This window comes from Portunus trituberculatus, chromosome 47, assembly GCF_017591435.1.
Source record: "Portunus trituberculatus isolate SZX2019 chromosome 47, ASM1759143v1, whole genome shotgun sequence".
NCBI classification, from domain to species: domain Eukaryota; kingdom Metazoa; phylum Arthropoda; class Malacostraca; order Decapoda; family Portunidae; genus Portunus; species Portunus trituberculatus.
Genome location: NC_059301.1, coordinates 33466031 through 33486845, shown reverse-complemented (window position 1 = coordinate 33486845; position 20815 = coordinate 33466031). Strand labels below are relative to the sequence as shown.

At 37.6% G+C, this 20815-nt stretch overlaps 2 protein-coding genes across 13 annotated transcripts in view; one reads left to right on the top strand and one right to left on the bottom strand.

The window, feature by feature from the left end:
• LOC123498113 overlaps positions 1 to 6767 on the bottom strand; it is a 40702-nt gene extending 33935 nt beyond the window's left edge. Inside the window, exons 1-4 of one of the 6 annotated variants that reach the window (XM_045245270.1) lie at positions 6590 to 6745; positions 4675 to 4786; positions 1852 to 2688; positions 664 to 898 (exon numbers count right to left, since the gene is read on the bottom strand). In XM_045245270.1, the coding sequence (XP_045101205.1) occupies positions 664 to 898; positions 1852 to 2686 (1070 nt within the window). In that variant the 5' untranslated portion in view covers positions 2687 to 2688; positions 4675 to 4786; positions 6590 to 6745. Of the gene's footprint in view, positions 1 to 663; positions 899 to 1851; positions 2689 to 4674; positions 4787 to 6278; positions 6542 to 6589 lie in introns of those variants that run through there. The other 5 variants (XM_045245265.1, XM_045245268.1, XM_045245266.1 and 2 more) reach the window with 5 other exon arrangements.
• A 313-nt stretch (positions 6768 to 7080) lies between these two features.
• Positions 7081 to 20815, top strand: part of LOC123498112 (meiosis-specific nuclear structural protein 1-like) — a 90523-nt gene continuing 76788 nt past the window's right edge. For 2 of the 7 annotated variants that reach the window (XM_045245264.1, XM_045245256.1), the window contains exon 1: positions 7232 to 7391. The gene's annotated coding sequence lies outside the window, so the exon portion shown is untranslated. Of the gene's footprint in view, positions 7392 to 7756; positions 7948 to 20815 lie in introns of those variants that run through there. The other 5 variants (XM_045245259.1, XM_045245260.1, XM_045245263.1 and 2 more) reach the window with 5 other exon arrangements.

Below are 20815 nucleotides of genomic sequence, written 5' to 3'. Positions count from 1 at the left end.
TAGAGTATGTACAGTGTGTTTCCTATCAAGTTTAATTCATGGTGCTGGCACAGAGCACAGGCACACGAATTGGGCGAGTTAAGAGAAGACTACAGATTTATGAATGGGGATGAAAAAGGGAATTATAATTAGATAGGCACATTTCATACATGGACTTCAATGGCTTCTTGCAGCTTCCCTTACCTATGTTTTTATATATTCTTATAACCATGAGTGCTGCAACACAGCATCCACCAATTAAGGAAATGACATCAATGAATGAAAATACTGGACAAATAGGTGTACATTGGCACATGCATTTTATAAAAGGACTGCTATGCACAAGTTTACTGGCTTCTTGTAGCTTCCTTTATATTCTTATGAAGCTGGGGAGACACAAAAGATAATTAAAAATAAATAAATAAATAAAAATAAATAACAAAAAATTGCAGAAAAGATTAACAATATATTCAGAAACATGAGTCTAACATAAAATTTATATAGAAGTTATTGCCATAAAGAATATTCAAATAATCAAACAAATCAATAAAATAAAATATACAAATACGAAAATATATATAAAAAAAGAGCTGGATAATAATAAATTTGGGGATTGGTGACTACAGACATAACTCTTTTTTCCTACGTTATAACTAATGAAAAAAGGCAAGAAAATATACACACCTAGGGACAGCCACCAACCACGGGGGCACCTCTAGCCTATTGTTGCGAAGAGTCTCTGAGGTGAAGGTGGTGAGCAGCTCCTCAGCCTCCTGGGTGACACGCTCATCAGACTGCAGGGCAACAGGGAGATGGGAATTGTACCCACCTCCCCTTGCAGTGAGAGACACCAATCCCTGAGAGTTGTGTGGGTCATGGCTGCCAATCCCATAACCAGAAAGATGCTGAGGTAGCTCTCCTGATAAGGGAAAGCACACCAAATAAAAAAATAAAATCTCTCACCACTTCAGAGAGAGAGAGAGAGAGAGAGAGAGAGAGAGAGAGAGAGAGAGAGAGAGAGAGAGAGAGAGAGAGAGAAAATCTAGCAATCTATCATATTACTTTAAATTTATATATATTACACACACACACACACAAATATACACACAAGCATGATACACCCCAGGCTGAAATATGCAGCAGTGGTATGGTCTCCAAGCTCTAAAAAAGATATAAGAAAACTGGAAAGGATACAGAAGATTGCTACAAAGATGGTGCCGGAATTAAAGGACCTCACATATGAAGAATAACTGAAGGAAATGGGACTGCCAACTTTACAAGATAGAAGAGAACGTGGGGACGTAATAACAATGTAGTATAAGATAGTAAATGATATTGAAAAGATAGACAAAGAAGACCTGATGCTGTTGACAGAAGAAGATGGAAGGACAAGATGACATGAAAAGATCAGGATGAGGCAGTGTGTGAAGGATATTGGAAAATACAGTTTTTCACACTGAAAGGTGGAAAAATGGAATGCATTAGATAATGAAGTTATTACAGCACATAATGTGCATAACTTTAAGGAAAAATTAGATAAATGGAGATATGGAGACAGGACACTATGAGCCCCGCTCGAACCCTGTACAATACAACTAGGTAAATACACATACGTACTATAACAGTACACCTAATATAAACTTATGTGTACTTGATGTGTAAATTTAAAGTGGTGTATGTTGTTTCTATTTATACCTTCACCATGGAAGAACATTCTTAATGAGAGTTGAACAAGGATATCTTATACAGAACCTTCACCGGGATTTCCTTACATTTATACGTCTCAACTCATTTGTGGAACAAAAGAATTCTTATAATTGTCATAATTAATATATAAAAAAAAGAAACAGGATATAGGCAAAATATTCTTACCAGACTCATTAGTAGGGCAGTTGAGATTTGGTAGAGGTGGGTATCTTGTGCCTTCACTGTGGTTCCTGCGATGTTTGGCTCCACCATGCTGCCAATTACTCCCACTGCTTTCACTGTCCCTCCTGGTAATGGTGGGCCGCCTGGCAAGTGACACATGATCTGACTCATCTCTGCTATGCTGGGGTGGTTGCCTCACCCTAGGTCGTACAGACTGGTCAGGACGAGAAGTAGTCCCCCAACAAGAGTGCAAGGAAGAGTGCTGTGATGAGGCATCTTGGGCACAGTATGGGTTAGGTGTGGCTTCCCTGTTTGGTTGGAATGACTCGGATTGTAGATTAGAGTATGTTTGTGAGGTTTCCCTACTTGGCTGTGATGAGGTTTCTCTGTTTAAATGTGATGAAGTTTCCCTGCTAGAGTAAGATGGGCATGAGGTTCCTTGGATGAGAAATGCAGGACGTGAGGAATATTCCTGATCGGTGTATGGAAAATGAGAAGCTTCTTGACCAGGGTATGTTGACTGGAATGAAGTCTCCCAACTGGGGTATGCAGCAGCAGCAGTAGCATACTGGTCATAATGGCGGTCATTGCTATTCTCATCTACATTATTATTCTGACTATCCTGGACAGCTCTTTCCTGCAATTCTGCTACTGACACAGGTGAGGAAGGGCGTTGGTGTAAGAGTGGTGGGAGGTAACTGGCATCCTGGGAATTGTCATTAAAGTCCCCCGGGGTGCTGGGCTCCTGGTGGTGACGTGAAGAGGGCTGTGCTGGGGCCGAGTCATCTGATGGCCACACATTGCTCTCACTTTTTGATTCAATGGAACCATTGGTCATGGCTAAGAAGAGGAAGAAATGCACTGATTACTGACACTGCTAAAAATACATTTTTTCTTAGCATTTTCTGTCATGTTCAATAAAATCATAAGATGAAATGATGAGATGTTAGAATACAGACTGCCCTCACTTAACAACAGGGTTAGGTTCCTGGCACCCTGTCAGTAAGTGAAACTGTTGTTAAAAGAACCATACCATTCCCCTCCCTCCAACTGCCTCTTACTGAAGGTACTGGGCTAAGCCACAATTAAAACATTAACAACATAAACTAATAATAACAATAACAATGCTGACAATAATAGTAATTATTTCAAGATAGTGGGAAAGTTATTAGTTGGTGGCAGGGTATAAGGGAGTTAAATGGGTGGCTGGGAGCCTACTACCAAATATTTGGACCAAGTTTCCATAAGATACCCAATACATACCACAACATATTTCAGTGGATAGATGAACACCAAATTTCAGTCTGAATTTAATGGCTTTAGGTGATATTGATGGTGAAGCTTGGGTCAATGAGCACCAGGCAACTGAGACGGCAATATATTGTACATGCCAGTACAATGAATAAATACCCTCCGTTATCGCGCCCTTCCGTTATCGCGTTTGGGCATTATAGCACACTTATGAAAATCTGCAAAATTCAGTTTTAGCGCATCTGGAAAGTCGTTATCATGCACCCATAGTAAGTAGTAGTAGTAGTACTATCCATATCCCAACCACACACGGACAAATTTTTAGACAGGGGGAGGTGGAGGAAGAAGAGGTGGAGGGGGAGAAAGATGATGATCGTGAGGAAGAGGAGCCAGCAGCCAATCATCGCTGTGTATTCATGTCACATGATTTGAATAAGTGAACTGATTGGTTCCAGTCACTCTGCTCACCACCGCCACCACCACCACAACCCCTCAGTCTCACACATGATATTTTGTTGTTCAGAGCTGGTTTTCATTCATTTCAGATTGTCAAATGTTAATAAGCTACTCCAGTATTAATGGTAGTAAATTTAGGGTAACAGGAATATTTTTTAAGAAAATTTTTGGGTTGAGGCACCAATTTATTTATTTCCTATTTATTCTTCACTTCCGTTATCACGTTTTCCGCTATCACGCAGTTTCTTAGGCACCAATTTCACACTATAACTGAGGGTTAGGTGTAATCTTAAAGCAAAAACCTAAATCTAGAATAAAATTCCTACCAGATATTTTTGTACATTATTATAAAAAAAGGATGATTGGAAGATGGAAATAATTACGAGTAGTATGATCAGTTTTCCTTGGCATGAACAAACTCTGTATGTATGTGGTAGGCTGTCAGCTGTAATCTTCTATATATTATGTTTCTTTTCATGAGTAACACTGACATTCTTCAAGTATTTTTCAGTATACAACATTACAAGCTGGAAAGATTCATATTCTCCCTAGTATGCTTTCTTTGCCACTCTGTTTGGGGTTCCATACCTTGCCTTTATATAGCCATATCTTACCTTAACATGCCATAGCTTAATATGGCTAATTCTTCACCTCTTGGAAAAAAACTGGAGAAAATCTTTATAGCTTCCTGCTTTACTCATTTTTACAAATACAATGCTAGCTGATTCTTATTTTACTGTGCCTGACTTCAAAAATAATCATAACATAATGTTGTTGTTTATACACAATGGTATTTTGTGCAAAATGTTTAGGTAATTGTTTTTTTGTATCTGGTGTATAGGACGAGCCCTTTTTGTGTCTTTTTAAGATGCTTCAGTTGTCACCTTTTACAATGAAATATATGGTAATTCTTTTACATAATTTTTAGTTATTTCTAAATATTCCATAATCTAAAGTTGTCATATCTCTGAGCAATTGTTTGATAACACAGTTTTAATGTGAGGACAGTCTGTATTAAATGTAATATCAAGCATGAAAAAATAATTCTATAACATACATAACAACCAACATACATAATATACCACACACAAAAAACAAATAACACATAAAGACACATACTGCAGCCTCAAGCCTCCTGTGCCAGGCCTTTGAGGTGCTCCACCTCTGCTACTGTAATGCCAATGTGCACCAATGCTACCTGATTTGCTGATCTGCAGTGCTGCAGGTCCTCCTGGAAATATGTGTAAGATATGCAGTTCTGTTTCTGCTCCTTTCTCTGTTCATAAACTTTTCCCTTAAGCTGTGCATCAATATTTTTCCAAGGTTACCTGAGTATCATGAAAATGTAAACGAAGAAATGGAAGGAAACAATCTATAAATTTTCATTGATTTGAAATATCTAATTTAATTATCTTAAAGTTAAATTTATATACTGGACAATAGTGAATGGTTGCCAGAGTATAATGGCATTATATGAACAGTTGCTCAATCCATACATGCAGAAAACACCAACTCAACCCACAGTATCTCATCCTTCAAATGAATACCATGCTTGTTTAGTTCATTTGGTTAATCATGAAGAAATCTCAGGAGCCACAAATGAGAAAGATCCAATAAAAAAATTGAAAAATTAATAATTACAAATGCTACTAAACTTAGGTCAGTCTAAACTGGCCATTTAGGTGTGGCCATGGGCTTCACTGGATTCCCCTACTATTATATTGCCTACTACTCCATAGATTATGGGCTTTCCTTTTTTTTCTTCAACCCTGCCCCACCTCCTTATTCTCTGTCTCTGTCTTTGTTTCTCCCTTTTTTTTCTATATAAATTGTAGTATTTTAAAAATTATTTCTGAAATCATTAACTTTTTTTTCATATTATCATTGAGATAAAAGTCAAGGTGTGTCTCCCATATAAAAGCTTTCTCCCATCCTAAACAAGGTATATGAGCACGGGAATGAAATCTTGCTGATACCTCTACCTGACTTGAATTGCCAATCTTTATACAGAAAACACTATTTGGCATCAAAGTCTTTCTGGAGTAAATACCATGTTTTTTTTTTTTTTCTTTTATGTTAATATTTACTGTAAGTCCTTGTCAGTAGCTCATAACACAATTACATGTTGAACTTGTATACTCACTGTTGTCTATTTCATATTCATTTTTTTCTGCGTGCATGTGTGTGTACAGCTGGCTATCATTGACAAATTGATGCTTTTGAAAATCAACACACCGTGCCAGAAACTGAGTTAGGGTAGATTTATTCGAAGTTAGGTTTATGTCCTAATGGGAATGGGATAGGGTGATAGGTTAGGTTAAAACATTTATGAATATTAAGTGAAATTCCCGTAGATTTCTTAATGGTAATTAACAAGAAGGTCTGGCATTAAGTAACTAGTAAGGAATGCATCAACGGTTGTATTTTGATGCCCAGAACACAAAAAGAGCACTCCTGACCATCATGTCACAGGAAAGATATCTACTTTCCAGTGGTGCACTTTTTTCATGTCAGTGATGCTGAGGGAGATTTCCAGTGATACGTTTTCAATATCTATATTTCACTGAATTCTCGTCCCAACCCAAAACCCACGATTCCCCAAGCTAGTCTGAGGGGGATCAGGAGAAATGGGGGGAATGCGGACTTATAAATAATTACACAATATACCTAAGCCCTACAAATTGATACAGGTACTGGATTAATTTCCTGGAGATTATACTTACCAAATAGTCATCACCTTCAAATCAGTAAGCTTGCATTACTTCAATAGTTCCTAGACGAGGCAAGACACTTAACTGGTGCTACTACTCACCAATCAGTCAAACACTGTCTGGGGTGTGCGCTATGCCACAACCTCCCCAAGCTACGGGCAGCCTCTGTTATAAACACTCATGAGACTCCTACGGCACACTCCCACCCCTCCAATATGTAATCAAGTTTGATTAGAGCTCACCTATACTTAACATACCGTTTTCTTCTTGTATAAAACACACACCACACACGCGCGCGTGCACAATATTCATTGAGTACTTACCGACACCTACAGCAGAGAAAGCTGATCTATTCACTGTCAGGAACACTCGAATGGCTATGTTAGAAAAGAGGTAGAGCAGCAGGACTATGTCATACTGTTTGTTTGTTTCCCGTTGAAAAGTAAGGTGGCTAATGGGCAACGCTGCCGCGCGTGCGTCATAAAGAACACATGCCTTCAAACTTGCACGAAAGATTTTGAGGGACTGAGAACAACCAATACCATTATTATTATTATTATACATTTATTGCTGCATCAATAATTAAATACAACAAAGGAGGAGGATGGACCTTGTCAGCCACCCCCTGGACAGACATGAGGGCAGAGTATCAAATGAATAAAGCAAAATCGTTACAAAATATAAAGGTAGTTATATTTTGTAAAGAAAAGCAAAACAATGATTAACCAGATTTATGTTTTGTAACTAGAATTTACTTTTTGTTTTCGCATTATTCAGCGCTAGCAATATTTTTCGATGTTTTTTACGGTAAATACAAAAATCCGAAATGTTTACAGATAACAGCGTTTCTACCTACCTGCGTAAGTAGGGTAAAACGTTACGTTAGGAAACGACAGGAAAGCCCTTTCACCAGTGCATGGGGGCACCGTTGAGAAGGCAAAGACATATCTTTAAGTGAGGCAAGTGCAAGCGATGTATCAAAGGATCAAAACATCGCCTGTCTGAAAGCAACGTAAAATGTGTGAATCGTTCAATGAAGAGAATGTTTTATGATGAATAATGATAGCAGATTAAAGGACAAAGCGGCAGATTTCACTAAAAGGATTCATCCGTGACGAAAAAAAGGTTAACATTTAGTAAATTTATTGTTTTTAAAGGCTGACATTCCTTTAGAAGACAAAAAGTCATGACTACTGCTTACCGTTTTCAGCAAGATACCGTTATCAATACTGTCACCAGTGTGGTCGGCGACTCGGCCACTCTGATGCACACTCGTCAATCCTTTTAAAATTGATTTAAAGCAATGAGGGTACATAAAAAATGTTACCCTATTAAACATTTTCACAATACTGTCCAGAATTAAGCACGTTATTTTCATTTTGCTTGTTTTCTTTAATTTGTTGCACCCTGAACATAACCAGTGGTCTCCATGCTTGTGTACACTCAAACTTTCGGTTCTTTGCTGCATGCCACGGTTTCCATGGATACATTTTATGTGGACTTACTCAGTGTTGTATGCTATCTCAACCTTCCGGCAGCCTCACTATAGAAAACTTTTGGTATTGCAGTTTCAACCAATACTTTCCTCTTGAGCTTCACTCAACCTATTGATCCCCACCATGCCTTGTAAAGTTAGGTGTGAATATGGACATCATAGCTTCTTTCAGAGTTAATGCTAAAGGTTGGTAAAAATTAAGAAGAGTTGCGTGGCCCTGCTGTTCAAATATCTGCATAAAGTGTATTAATTGTGTGAGGTACTTCTGATACTAATCATACTTTTAATAGTACATAATGTAAGTCATTGGAGGAAAAATAAATAAGGTACAAGACATGATCAATCATGGCTACTGGGAAAATCAATAGTATTCAATGTGTCTGTATTGATATGCAATTGGTTGGTAATAAAACTAGTGATCAAGATACAGGAACTTATTGTAGAAAAGTTTGTCAGTGTTCCTGCAGTGTAGCTGAGACTTGGTTAAGTGAGGGTGACACTTCAAAGATACATGAGATGACACCTGCACCTCACACTGTTGTACACACACCAAGAACCAATAAACAATGGTGGAGTAAGGATGTTTAACATTAAATACATTTCCTCAAATTGAAATGCTTGAATTTCCAAAATTTAATATATTTGAGGACATATTAGTTGGAAATTTTATGTTCAGCAGTAATCAGAAGTTAACCTAATACGAACTGTTTCATTCCTTGAAGAATTCAATGAGTATGCATCTAGAAACCCTAGACAATGTAAATGGTTAGACATATTGGCTGTGGTGATTTCAATGTGTGCTTGGATAATGATAATTTATCAGTATGATTAACTCATACAAATTTCATATGAATCAAATGACTTTTCATTCTGGCCTTAATGTTAGATTTAGTTTATGTGATAGTGTGTTTGGAAAGGCCCAACGTCTCGAGATTAAACTCAACTTTTCCACTTGTCTGTGTTACAAGTTGATTTGCCAAGGAAAATCAAATGAACACTTGTCCACTTGTGGCTGGTTCATTTGATAATTACTTGAGTTGTGTGAGTCACTGTATATAACAGTGTACTTCAAGGAGAGTATGATGAGATGTGTTCTATGGTAGAAAAGTGATTATGGAGAAAGATAATGCTGCATGGTTTGATAATGAGATTTTAAAGGCCATTAGACTAGAAAATGTAAGGAGAGAAAGTGGCATAAGTTGAAGACCTAGGAATCATTACAAGAATATGTAACAGCAAGGAATGCTGTGAAGACGCTAATTAGAACATTTCCATCTCCTTGTGATTTGAATTCATATAAGAAGGAGGTTTAAAAAAATGTTTCCTATTCTTTTGGCTAACTCCATCAGATATGCTTAGGAACTGGCATCTAACTGTACCTTTTGTTTAATTGTTTTGATGCCCTTGGCTAGATTTCTCCACTTAATAAAAAAAAAAATGTAGACCAAGGATATTGGGTGTAGATGGTGGCAGTTGAGTCTCATTGAAGAAGAGGAGATAGTTGTCTTGAAGGTTGTGTCAAGTTGATTGATGAAGAAATCAAGTTTTTGAGGCATTGATCAATTACTAAGTTTTCTCTGGTTAAATCAGAAATTATAGGGAGATCAGAAGTTAGGTGTTCTGTGGTATCCATGTGTGATCTGTTTATTTCCTGAAGGGTTGCTTGTCTTTCAAAGGATGTGAAAAAGTGTAGTATGGTATCATCAGCAAAGGAATGGATAAGACAAGAAGTTCAGTTTAAGAGATCATTGATGAATAATAGGAAAAGAGTGGGTAAAAGGACAAAACCTTTTGGAATACCACTGTTGATAGATTTAGGTGAAGAACAGTGGGTGTCTACCACAGCAGCAATAGGATGAGTAGAGAGGAAACTTGAGATGAAGTTGCAGAGAGAAGGATAAAAGCTGTAGCATGATACTTCACACACACACACACACACACACACACACACACACACACACACACACACACACACACACACACACACGCTCCGTGGAGGCGGACGTGCCTCCTGCTCAGGCGGCATCTAACTAACACTCCACACGCTAAGCAATGTGCTTGAGTGAGAATAGTTATTGCTATTGAGGGGCGACCAGAGCGAGTGAACAAGTGTACAGAGTGAACGTAGCCTGGTGGCGTGTACATGGGAGTGATCGGAGGTGTGAGAACCTCCACACTCCAAGCGACAGAGCGGGAACCACACAAAGGCCAGCCATAGCAGCCGCCAACGCATCCCACCACACACACGTAGCTACCAGGCCTGGCCCCCAGTGACCACACACCCACATGCTCCCAGGAAGAGTAAAAAAAAAAAATGGATAGACCGGTGAAATAAATTACCAAATTCAAAATATGTTGATGAGGCCCAGGAGCAAAGCCGAAAGTGGCCAGTCAAAGCATGAGTCCATCTTCAACAGGGCAACATTGCAAGGTAGATTGGTAATGTTGGAGAAGAGATTTGAGGAGTTGGTGAAGGAATTAAAAGTTCAGAGGAGTGAGGAGGAGCAGGATAGAGAATTCCAAGGCTTTGAAGGAAAGAGTTAAGAGACTGGAGGAAAATGAAAAACGATTGGTGGATGAGAATGCACACTTGAGAGTGGAGGTTGAAAAATACAAGAGACGGTTGGAGGAGAAAATGGAGAGAGTAGTAAAGGAGAAAGATGACTTTAAGGAAATGATTAGTGAGCAGAATGAAAGGTTTGAAAGGAATGGGAACTGAAGAAAACACAATGGACTGAGTCGAGGAAGCAGAGATGGTTGGATTACAAGAAATAATTAAAGATCAGTTGAAGGAAGACAAAAAAGAAAGGTCCAAGGAACTGGTTAATGTAATGAAGAATAAGGAAACATTGATAAGGAAATAGCAGAAAAGAAGAAGAGTGTGTTAATATTTGGGATGAAAGAACAAAATATAACATATAAGCCTAAGAGAATTAAGGAAGAATTAAAAACGGTAAGAGATCTGTTCAAAAATCTAAATGATGATGAAAAAAAGACCTACAAGAAGAAGTGGAAGAGATCCATAGACTGGGTCCGTATAAGGAGGAGTGAGCAGACCGATTAAAGTAGTACTGAAGTCACAACAATCTGCGGAGGATATCCTATATAGAACATCAAAGTTAAGAGATAGAAGGTTGTAAAGAGGTGTTTGTGAGAAAGAATAGAAATGAGGAAGAGAGAGAAGATATAAGGAATTGGTGGAAGAGGCGAGAAGGAAAAATGATGAGCGGTCTGAGGAGGAAAGAGAAAAGTTTTTGGAGAGTTATAGGAGAGAGAGTCAGAAAGTGGTATGTGGAAAGAAGGAATACGGAGGAACCCCTAGAGGAGCAGTGGGTGGACCGTAATGTATACTAATATAGATGGGATACTGTCAAGTAGATTGGAATTGCAAGACTATATGATGGTGGAGAAGCCTGATATAGTGTGTTTGACTGAGACAAAATTGCATGAAAAACAAAGATAAATTTGGATAATAAATATAATATATGGAGAAAGGATAGAGAGTAAAGGTGGAGGAGGAGTTATGATTATGACGAAGAAATAAATAAATGTGGATAAGGTTTGGTATGGGAAGAACAACGCAGAAGTGATAAGCATAAGGATAAAAAGTGATGGAAAAGAATTAATAATCATGGTGACCTATGTACCTCCTAAAACAAATTCTTGGACATTAAGGAATACGACAATATGATCAAGGATACTTTACAGAGTTTGGAAAGTGTATTATCTGGAAAAAGAAAGGTGATACTAGTAGGAGATTTTAATTGTAAGGAGGTGGATTGGGAAAATCTAGTAAGTGGTGTTGGAGAGGAAGCATGGGAGAGAGATTTCTTAATCTAATGATGGAAAATATGATGGAACAGAGGGTGAAGGAAAATACTAGATATAGAGGAGATGATGAACCGGCTAGACTGGATTTGGTGTTAACAAGAGAAGTGTACCTATGTGGAGATATACAATACAAATGTCCTTTGGGAAAGAGTGATCATGTGGTTATGGAAATGCAGATAGCAACAACACAGCGAAGGAAGGACGAGACATACAGGAGTGGTAGATTGAATTATAGAAAGATGGACACAGAAAGTTTGAAAAATTATTTCAGAAAATTAGATTGGGAGGAGATGTTACAAATCAGAGAAGTGCAAAAGAAATATGAGATTTTTATGAAATATTATAAAGAAGGAGTTATGAAATTTGTACCAAAGTATAAACCGAGAGAGGAAGGAAGAAAGGATTGGTTTAATGCAACTTGTGTTAAGGCTAAGGAAAAGAGATGTGGCTTGGAAAAGATGGAAAAAGAGCAGGAATATACTAAATAAGGAGAATTATAGAGTGGCGAGAAATGAGTATGTGAGGGTAAGGAGGAGGAAGAAAGAAAATTTGAAAAAGATATTGTAGACAAGAGTAAGGAACATCCAAAATTGTTTTACAGGTTCATAAATGGTAAACTTAAAAGAGAGTCCATTGAAAGATTAAAAGGAGAGCAAGGGATAGTAGATGACCCTAAGAATATAGCGGAATTGCTAAATAATAGGTTTCAGCAAGTATTTACTGAAGAAACAATGTTTGTAAAGCCTCAGAATGTACAAGGAAATGTGCACATGGATGACATTAAGATACCTAAAAGGAGTTATATAAAATGTTGGAGGAACTTAAAGATGATAAAGCGATGGGACCAGATGAAGTTTCAGGAAAATTATTGAAGGAGTGTAGAGAAGAATTGATTGATCCATTATATGATATTATAAGGTGTTCATTAGAAACAGGGAAGTACCAGTAGAGTGGAAGAGAGCTGAAGTGGTGCCCATTTATAAGGGAGGCAGTAAGGAAGAGCCTCTTAACTATAGACCTGTGTCTCTAACAAGTGTGGTCGGTAAGATTTGTGAGAGGGTGATAAAGAAATATTGGATACGGTTCCTGGAGGATCATAAGTTATTATCGGATCATCAATTTGGCTTTAGGAAAGGGAGGTCATGTGTAACAAATCTACTGAGCTTTTATTCAAGAGTGGTTGACAAAATACAAGAGAGAGGGATGGATGGACTGTGTATATTTGGATTTAAAGAAAGCTTTTGACAAGGTACCTCACATGAGACTGTTATGGAAATTAGAGATTTATGGAGGACTGAAAGGAAAAGTGTTAAAGTGGATGGAAAACTACTTGAGATGGAGGGAGATGAGAACGGTAATAAGGGATGCAAAGTCGGACTGGTTGGTGGTGGAGAGTGGAGTCCCACAAGGCTCAGTGCTGGCACCAATACTTTTCCTTGTATATATTAATGACATGCCAGAGGAGTAAACAGTTATATTAATTTGTTTGCGGATGATGCGAAGTTGTGTAGGTGTGTGAAGAGTGAAGAAGATTGTGAAATTTTACAGGCAGATCTGGATAAGATTTGGGAGTGGAGCAAGAGGTGGCAAATGGAATTTAATCTGAGCAAAAGTCATGTGATGGAGATGGGGAAGAGTGGAAGACGGCCAAGAGGGTCATATAAGATGGGTGAAGAAGTAGTGTTGAAAAAGGTGGAAAAGGAAAAGGATTTGGGAGTGATAATACAAGACCATGGGCAGTTTGAGGCTCATATTGATAAGATGTTTGGAGAAACGTATAATTTGATAAAAATATTGGATTAGCCTTCCATTATATGGATAAAGATATGATGAAGAAATTAATTAGTACGGTAATTAGACCAAGATTGGAATATGCTGGAGTGGTTTGGTCCCCTTATAAAAAGAAGCATATAAGGAAGTTGGAGAGATTGCAGAGAATGGCAACAAAAATGGTTCCGGAATTGGCAGAAATGACCTATGAGGAGAGATTAAAAGAAATGAATTTGCTTACCTTGGAACAAAGAAGAAAGAGGAGATTTAATACAGGTTTATAAACTGTTGAACGGACTGGATGAAGTGGATAATGAGCAAATGATGTTGAGAGAGGAAAACTTAAATAGAACTACAAGATCGCATAGTAAAAAGATAGCCAAGGAATATGCTTGAAGGATGTGAAGAAATATAGTTTCCCACAAAGATGTGTGGAGGTGTGGAATGGTTTGAGTGAGGAGGTGGTGTCAGCGAGGAGTGTGCATAGTTTTAAAGGAAAGTTGGATGTGTGTAGATATGGAGACGGGGCCACACAGTATGATACCCAGGCCCTGTAAAATTACAACTAGGTGAATACAACTAGGTGAATACACACACACACACACACACACACACACACACACACACACACACACACACACACACACACACACACACACAGGCATTTGATAAAGTGCCACATGAAAGATTACTATGGAAGTTAGAGGAGAAGGGTGGCTTAAAAGGAAGCACATTGAGATGGATGAAGAATTACTTAAGGGGAGAGAAATAAGGACGATAGTTAAAGATATGAAGTCAAGTGGAGAACAGTAGACAGCGAGTGCCACAGGGTTCAGTATTGGCGCCAATACTTTTCTCATATATATAAATGACATGCCAGAGGAGTGAACAGCTACATAAATCTGTTTGCGACGATGCGAAACTGTGCAGAGTCATTAAACAAAAAGAGGATTGTGAAATACTACAGGAAGACTTAAACAAGATCTGGAAATGGAGCAAAAAATGGGAGATAGAATTCAATGTGGACAAAAGCCATGTCATGGAAATGGGAAAAAGTGAAAGACGACCAGTGGGAATCTATAAGATGGGAGATGGAATAGAACTAGAAAAAGTAAAAAGGAAAAGGACTTGAGAGTGACAATGGAAGAAAATAATCAACCGGTAAGCCATATTGATAGAATTTTCAGAGACATATAATTTGCTGAGGAATATTGGAGTAGCATTTCACTATATGGACAAGGAAATGATGAAGAAATTGATAAGTACTAAAATAAGACCTAGATTGGAATATACAGGAGTTGTGTGGACTCCCCATAAAAAGAAACACATAAGAAAATTAGAGAGACTACAAAAAATGGCTACAAGAATGGTTCCAGAATTTAAAAGGATGACATATGAGGAGAGACTAAAGGCTATGGATCTACCAACCTTGGAGCAGAGAAGAGAGAGATGGGATCTGATACAAGTTTATAAATTAGTTAACGGAATGGATGAAGTGGATAATGAGAAACTGATCCTGAGAGAAGAATATGACTTTAGAAGCACAAGATCGCATAGTAAGAAACTAAGGAAGGGACGATGTCTGAGAGATGTTAAAAATTTAGTTTCCAAAAGATGTGTTGAGACTTGGAACAGTTTGAGTGAGGAAGTGGTGTCAGCAAAGAGTGTACATAGTTTTAAAGAAAAATTGGATAAGTGTAGATATGGAGACGGGACCACACGAGCATAAAGCCCATGCCCTGTAAAACTACAACTAGGTAAATACACACACATACACACACAGTTTATATATATATATATATATATATATATATATATATATATATATATATATATATATATATATATATATATATACACACACACACACACACACACACACACACACACACACACACATTTTGAGGAGGTGATTCAAGAACAACTAAAAGAAAGAGATGAAAATATGACGAACAAAATGGTAGGAGTCCTCAAAACAAAAGAAAATCTAGTTAGAGAAATTGCGGAAAAAAAGAAAAGTGTAATCGTATTTCGATTCAAAGAAAAAAATATAAAATATAGACCAAGAAAAGAAAAAGAAGAAATGAAATCAGTCAAAGACCTACTAAAAAATCTAAACGACGAAGATAGGCAGAACTTAGAAGAAGAAGTAGAAGAAATAAACAGAATGGGACCATATCAAGAAGGAAAAACGAGACCAATTAAAATACTACTAAAATCACAAGCAGCAACAGAAGAAATATTATATAGAACAATTAAACTCAGAGAAACAGAAGGTTGCAAGGATATCTATATAAAGAAAAATAGAAATGAGGAAGAAAGGAAGAGATACAATGAACTGGCGGCAGCACTAAGGGAAAAGAATAATGAAAGGTCAGAAGAGGAAAAAAGGCATTTTTTTGGAGAATTCTAGGAGACAGGATAAGGAAATGGTATATAAAAGAGAAAGAGGAAGAAAAAGTGGAACAAGTTTAACTAAAAGTGATAAAGGCAAGAGACTAAAAATGATATATACGAACATAGACAGGGTTTTATCAAGTAAATTAGAATTAAGAGATTACATAAAGAAAGAAAATCCAGATATTGTATGCCTGGCTGAAAGAAAACTAAATGAGGCAATCAAAATAGACTTGGATAATAGGTATAATGCATGGAGGAGAGACAGAGAGGGTAAAGGAGGAGGAGGAGTCAGGATAATGTCAAGGAAGTAGATGGTGGTAAATCAAGTGGAAAGTGGGGAAGGAAAAGCAGAAGTACTGTATGTTAAGATGCATATTATTAAAACGACTTAACAATCATTGTAATATATGTGCCACCAAAAACAAATTCATGGACCAATCAAGAATATAAAAACATGATAGATGACACAATAAGGAGTCTAATGAGAATCATTAAGGAAAGGAGAAAAGTGATATTAGTAGGAGATTTCAACTGTAAAGAAGTGGACTGGGAAAATTATGAAAGTGGTATGGAGGGAGAAGCCTGGGGAGAAAGATTCTTGAACCTAATGATAGATAATATGATGGGCCAAAGAGTAAAGGAAAACACAAGATTCAGAGGAAATGATGAGCCGGCAAGATTAGACCTGGTTTTTACAAGGGGTATAAAAATGAATGATGATATAAGATATAAATGCCCATTGGGAAAGTGATCATGTAATATTAGAAATGGATGTAGAAGAGGGAAAAGAAGATAGAGATGAATCATACAAAGGAAACTGATTAAATCATAGAAAGACTGACATTGAGAATCTCAAGAACTATTTCAAATACGCTAACTGGGAGGAAATAGAAAACTCTGAGGGAGCGCAAGAGAAATACAACTTATTTTTGGAAATATACAAAACAGGAGTCAGGGAATATGTCCTGAAATATAGACCTAAGGAAGAAGGAAAGAAAGATTGGTTTAACGCAAAGTGTGCCAGGTCAAAGAAGAAAAGGGATGGAGCATGGAAAAGGTGGAGGAGTAATAGAAATGCAGTAAATAAAGTAAACTTCAAGATAGCAAGAAATGAATATTTTAAAGTGAGAAAGGAAGAGGAGAGGATCTATGAAAAGGACATAGTTGAAAAATGTAAGGAGCAACCGAAATTGTTCTACAGATTCATAAAAAGAAACAATAGAAAGGTTAAAAGGAGAAAATGGGATGGTGGAAGATCCAAAAAGTATGGCAGAACTGTTAAATAATAAGTTCCAGGAGGTCTTTACTAAGGAATCCAAATTTGAAAGCCCACAGGGTAATGGAGAAACCATCTATATGGAAGAGATTAAAGTAACCAAGCTTAAAATAAAAGAATTAATGAACGAACTGGATGAAGAAAAGGCAATGGGACCGGATGAAGTCTTAGGCAGAATACTAAAAGAATGTAGGGAAGAACTAGCAAGTCCTATATACATCATAAAATGCTCAATAGAAAATGGAACAGTACCAGTAGAATGGAAAAGAGCTGAAGTGGTTCCCATATATAAGAGCAGAAGGAAGGAAGAACTTATAAATTACAGACCAGTATCACTAACTAGTGTAATATGTAAGATGTGTGAAAGAATAATAAAGAAACAATGGATCGAGTTCCTTGAAGGCAAAAAATTACTATTAAATAGCCAATTTGGCTTTAGAAAAGGTCGGTCGTGTCTAACAAATTTACTGAGTTTCTACGCTAGAATAGTTGATAAGGTACAAGAGAGAGAGGGATAGGTTGATTGTATTTACATGGATTTAAAAAAAGGCATTTGATAAAGTGCCACATGCAAGGTTACTGTGGAAATTAGTGGAGAAGGATGGTTTAAAAGGGAACACATTGAGATGGATGGAAAATTATTTGAGGTGGAGAGAAATAAGGACGGTAGTCAAAGATATGAGGTCCAAGTAGAGAGTAGTAGAAAGCGGAGTGCCACAGGGGTCAGTATTGGCGCCAATACTTTTTCTCATTTATATAAATGACATGCCAGAAGGAGTGAAGAGCTACATAAATCTGTTTGTGGACAATGCAAAACTGTGCAGAGTTATAAAGCAAAAAGAAGATTGTGAAATACTGCAAGAAGACCTAAATATGATCTGGGAATGGAGTAACATGTGGGAGATGGAATTCAATGTGGACAAAAGCCATGTCATGGAAATGGGAAAGAGAGAAAGACGACCAGTGGGAATCTATAAGATGGGAGAGACATACAATTTGCTAAGGAATATTGGAATAGCATTTCACTACATGGACAAAGAAATGATGAAGAAACTGATAAGTACTATAATAAAACCCAGATTGGAATATGCAGGAGTAGTGTGGACCCCTCACAAAAAGAAACACATAAGGAAGCTGGAGAGACTACAAAATATGGCTACTAGAATGGTCCCAAAACTTGAAGGGATGACATATGAGGAGAGACTAAAGGCTTTGGATCTTCCAACACTGGAGCAGAGAAGGGAGAGAGGGGATCTCATACAAGTTTATAAATTGATAAACGGAATGGACCAAGTGGACAATGAGTATCTGATCTGAGAGAAGAATATGCCAGTCGAAGCACAAGATCGCATAGTAAGAAGCTGAGGAAGGGAAGATGTGTAAGAGATATTAAAATATAGTTTCCAAAAGATGTATTGAGACGTGGAACAGTTTGAATGAAGAAGTAGTGTCTGCAACGAGTGTGTACACTTTTAAAGTAAGATTGGATAAGTGTAGATATGGAGATGGGGCCACACGAGCATAAACCCCAGGCCCTGTGAAACTACAACTAGGTAAATACAACTAGGTAAAATACACACACACACACACACACACACAGCTGTTTGAGCCATACACACAACATGGCGGTGAACTCGAAAGATGAATCAGACTTCACAGGATTTCAAGGAATAATGGAGAAGAGCGCTTATGTGAAGAAAATTCTGGAGTTGGAAGGTAAAATTGAAAAACTGTTTGAAAAGTATGAGGCCTGGAAAGAGTTATGACAATGTAAGAGACTGTATGAAGAAGGAAAATGAAGCACTGAAAGAGGAAGTTAAGCTAATTAAAGTGAATTGAAAATGTGGAGAATCTCTAGGAAAAGTGATGGAGAAGCACACACACACACACACTGCGTTTGAGCCATCAGCTGGTTTGTTTAGCCATCTGGTTTGTTTAGCAACATGGCGGCGGCTGAACTCGAAAGATGAATCAGACTTCACAGGGTTTCAAGGAATAATGGAGAAGAGCGCTTATGTGAAGAAAATTCTGGAGTTGGAAGGTAAAATTGAAAACTGTTTGAAAAGTATGAGGGCCTGGAAACGAGTTATGACAATGTAAAGAAAGACTGTGCCGATATGAAGAAGGAAAATGCAGCACTGAAAGAGGAAGTTAAGCTAATTAAAGTGAATTGCGAAAATGTGGAGAATCTCTAGGAAAAGTGATGGAGAAGCAGGCTGAATGGAAAAAGTCAGGAAGTGGAAAGAAAGGAGGTAAATTACAAAGTTGCAAGTCTGGAAAAGGAAATCAAAGAGTCAGGGAGAAAACTTTGGGCCTTGCTGAAATTATAGATCAACAGATCATAGAAGAGAAGATAGCTGAGAAAGTGGTGAAGGTTATTAAGTCAAATGAGACATTGGTGAGGGAAACTGTAGACAAAAAGAGATGTGTGGTGATATTTGGTGTGGAGGAGGATAAGACACCGAGTAAAATGGAGAGAGAAAAACATAAAAAGGTGATAAATAATATCATTAATGTGGTGCAGGAGGAGGAAAAGACCTAGTACAAGAAATAGAGGACTTCCATAGAATTGGAAAGTTCACAAGAGAAGGTATGAGGCCAATAAGAATCAAACTTAAGTCACAAAAGGATGTAGATGAATTGGTGGAGAAGTCATGGAGGCTAGCCCAGCAGGAAACAACAAGGAAGATTTGGTTGAGAAGAGATCTCGGTGAAAAGGAAAGAGAAATGTTAAATGAGTTGAGAAAGGAGGCTTTGAAAAAAATGAAGAGAGGACAGAAGAGGAGAAGAAAGAGTTTTTCTGGAGAATCTTGGATATGAGACTGAGGAAGTGGTTCATAACCCAGAAAAGTACAGCAAGAAAGGACTAAAGAAACTTACATATGAGCGAAATGTAATGTATTCCAACATAAATGGAGTGATATCGGGGATTTTAGAACTCAACGATTACTTGAGGGACAAGAACCCAGATATTGTGGGTCTTACTGAAACAAAACTGAGAGAGGGAGAAGACCTGATGATGGTTGGAGAAGGGAAATATAATGTTTGGAAAAGAAATAGAGTAGGTAAGATGGGAGGAGGAGTGATGTTGCTGGTTAAAAAAGATATAAAGGTGGATCAAGTGAAAAAAGGTATGGGAAAGGCAGAAGTGCTAAAGATCAGAGCAGAAACTAATGAAGGAAAAAAGAGGCACTACATAGTGGTGTACGTACCACCTAAGACAAATGCATGGTCAGTACAGGAATATGAAGAAATGATAAGTGATACAGGAACATGTCTGGAAGAAATGTTGGGTGGCTGTGAACGAACTATAATGATGGGAGATTTTAATTGTAAAGAGGTGTGTTGGGAGGACTGGTCAATGGAAGGATCAGAGACAACATGGGAAATACACTATTGACACTGGCAATGGAAAATGTGTTAACTCAGTGGGTCAAAGAAGATACTAGGTTTGGAGGAGAGGAGCATCGTCAAGACTGGACTTGGTCTTTAGTACAGAGCCAATGGTCATTGAGGAGATGAGGGTGGAGTGCCCTTTAGCAAAGAGTGATCATGCAGTTTTGGAGTTCAAGGTGATAGACGAAGAGAAATCTAGAAGAAATGAAGAATATAAAGTGGGAAGATGGAATTATGCCAAGACAGATTTTGGAAACCTAAAGAAATTCTTTCAAGAGACAAATTGGATGAAATTCAAGAGTGCTAAGGAGCAAATGAAAAGTGGAAGGAATTTATAAAAATATACAAAGAAGGTGAGAAAAATTTGTACCAATAAGACAA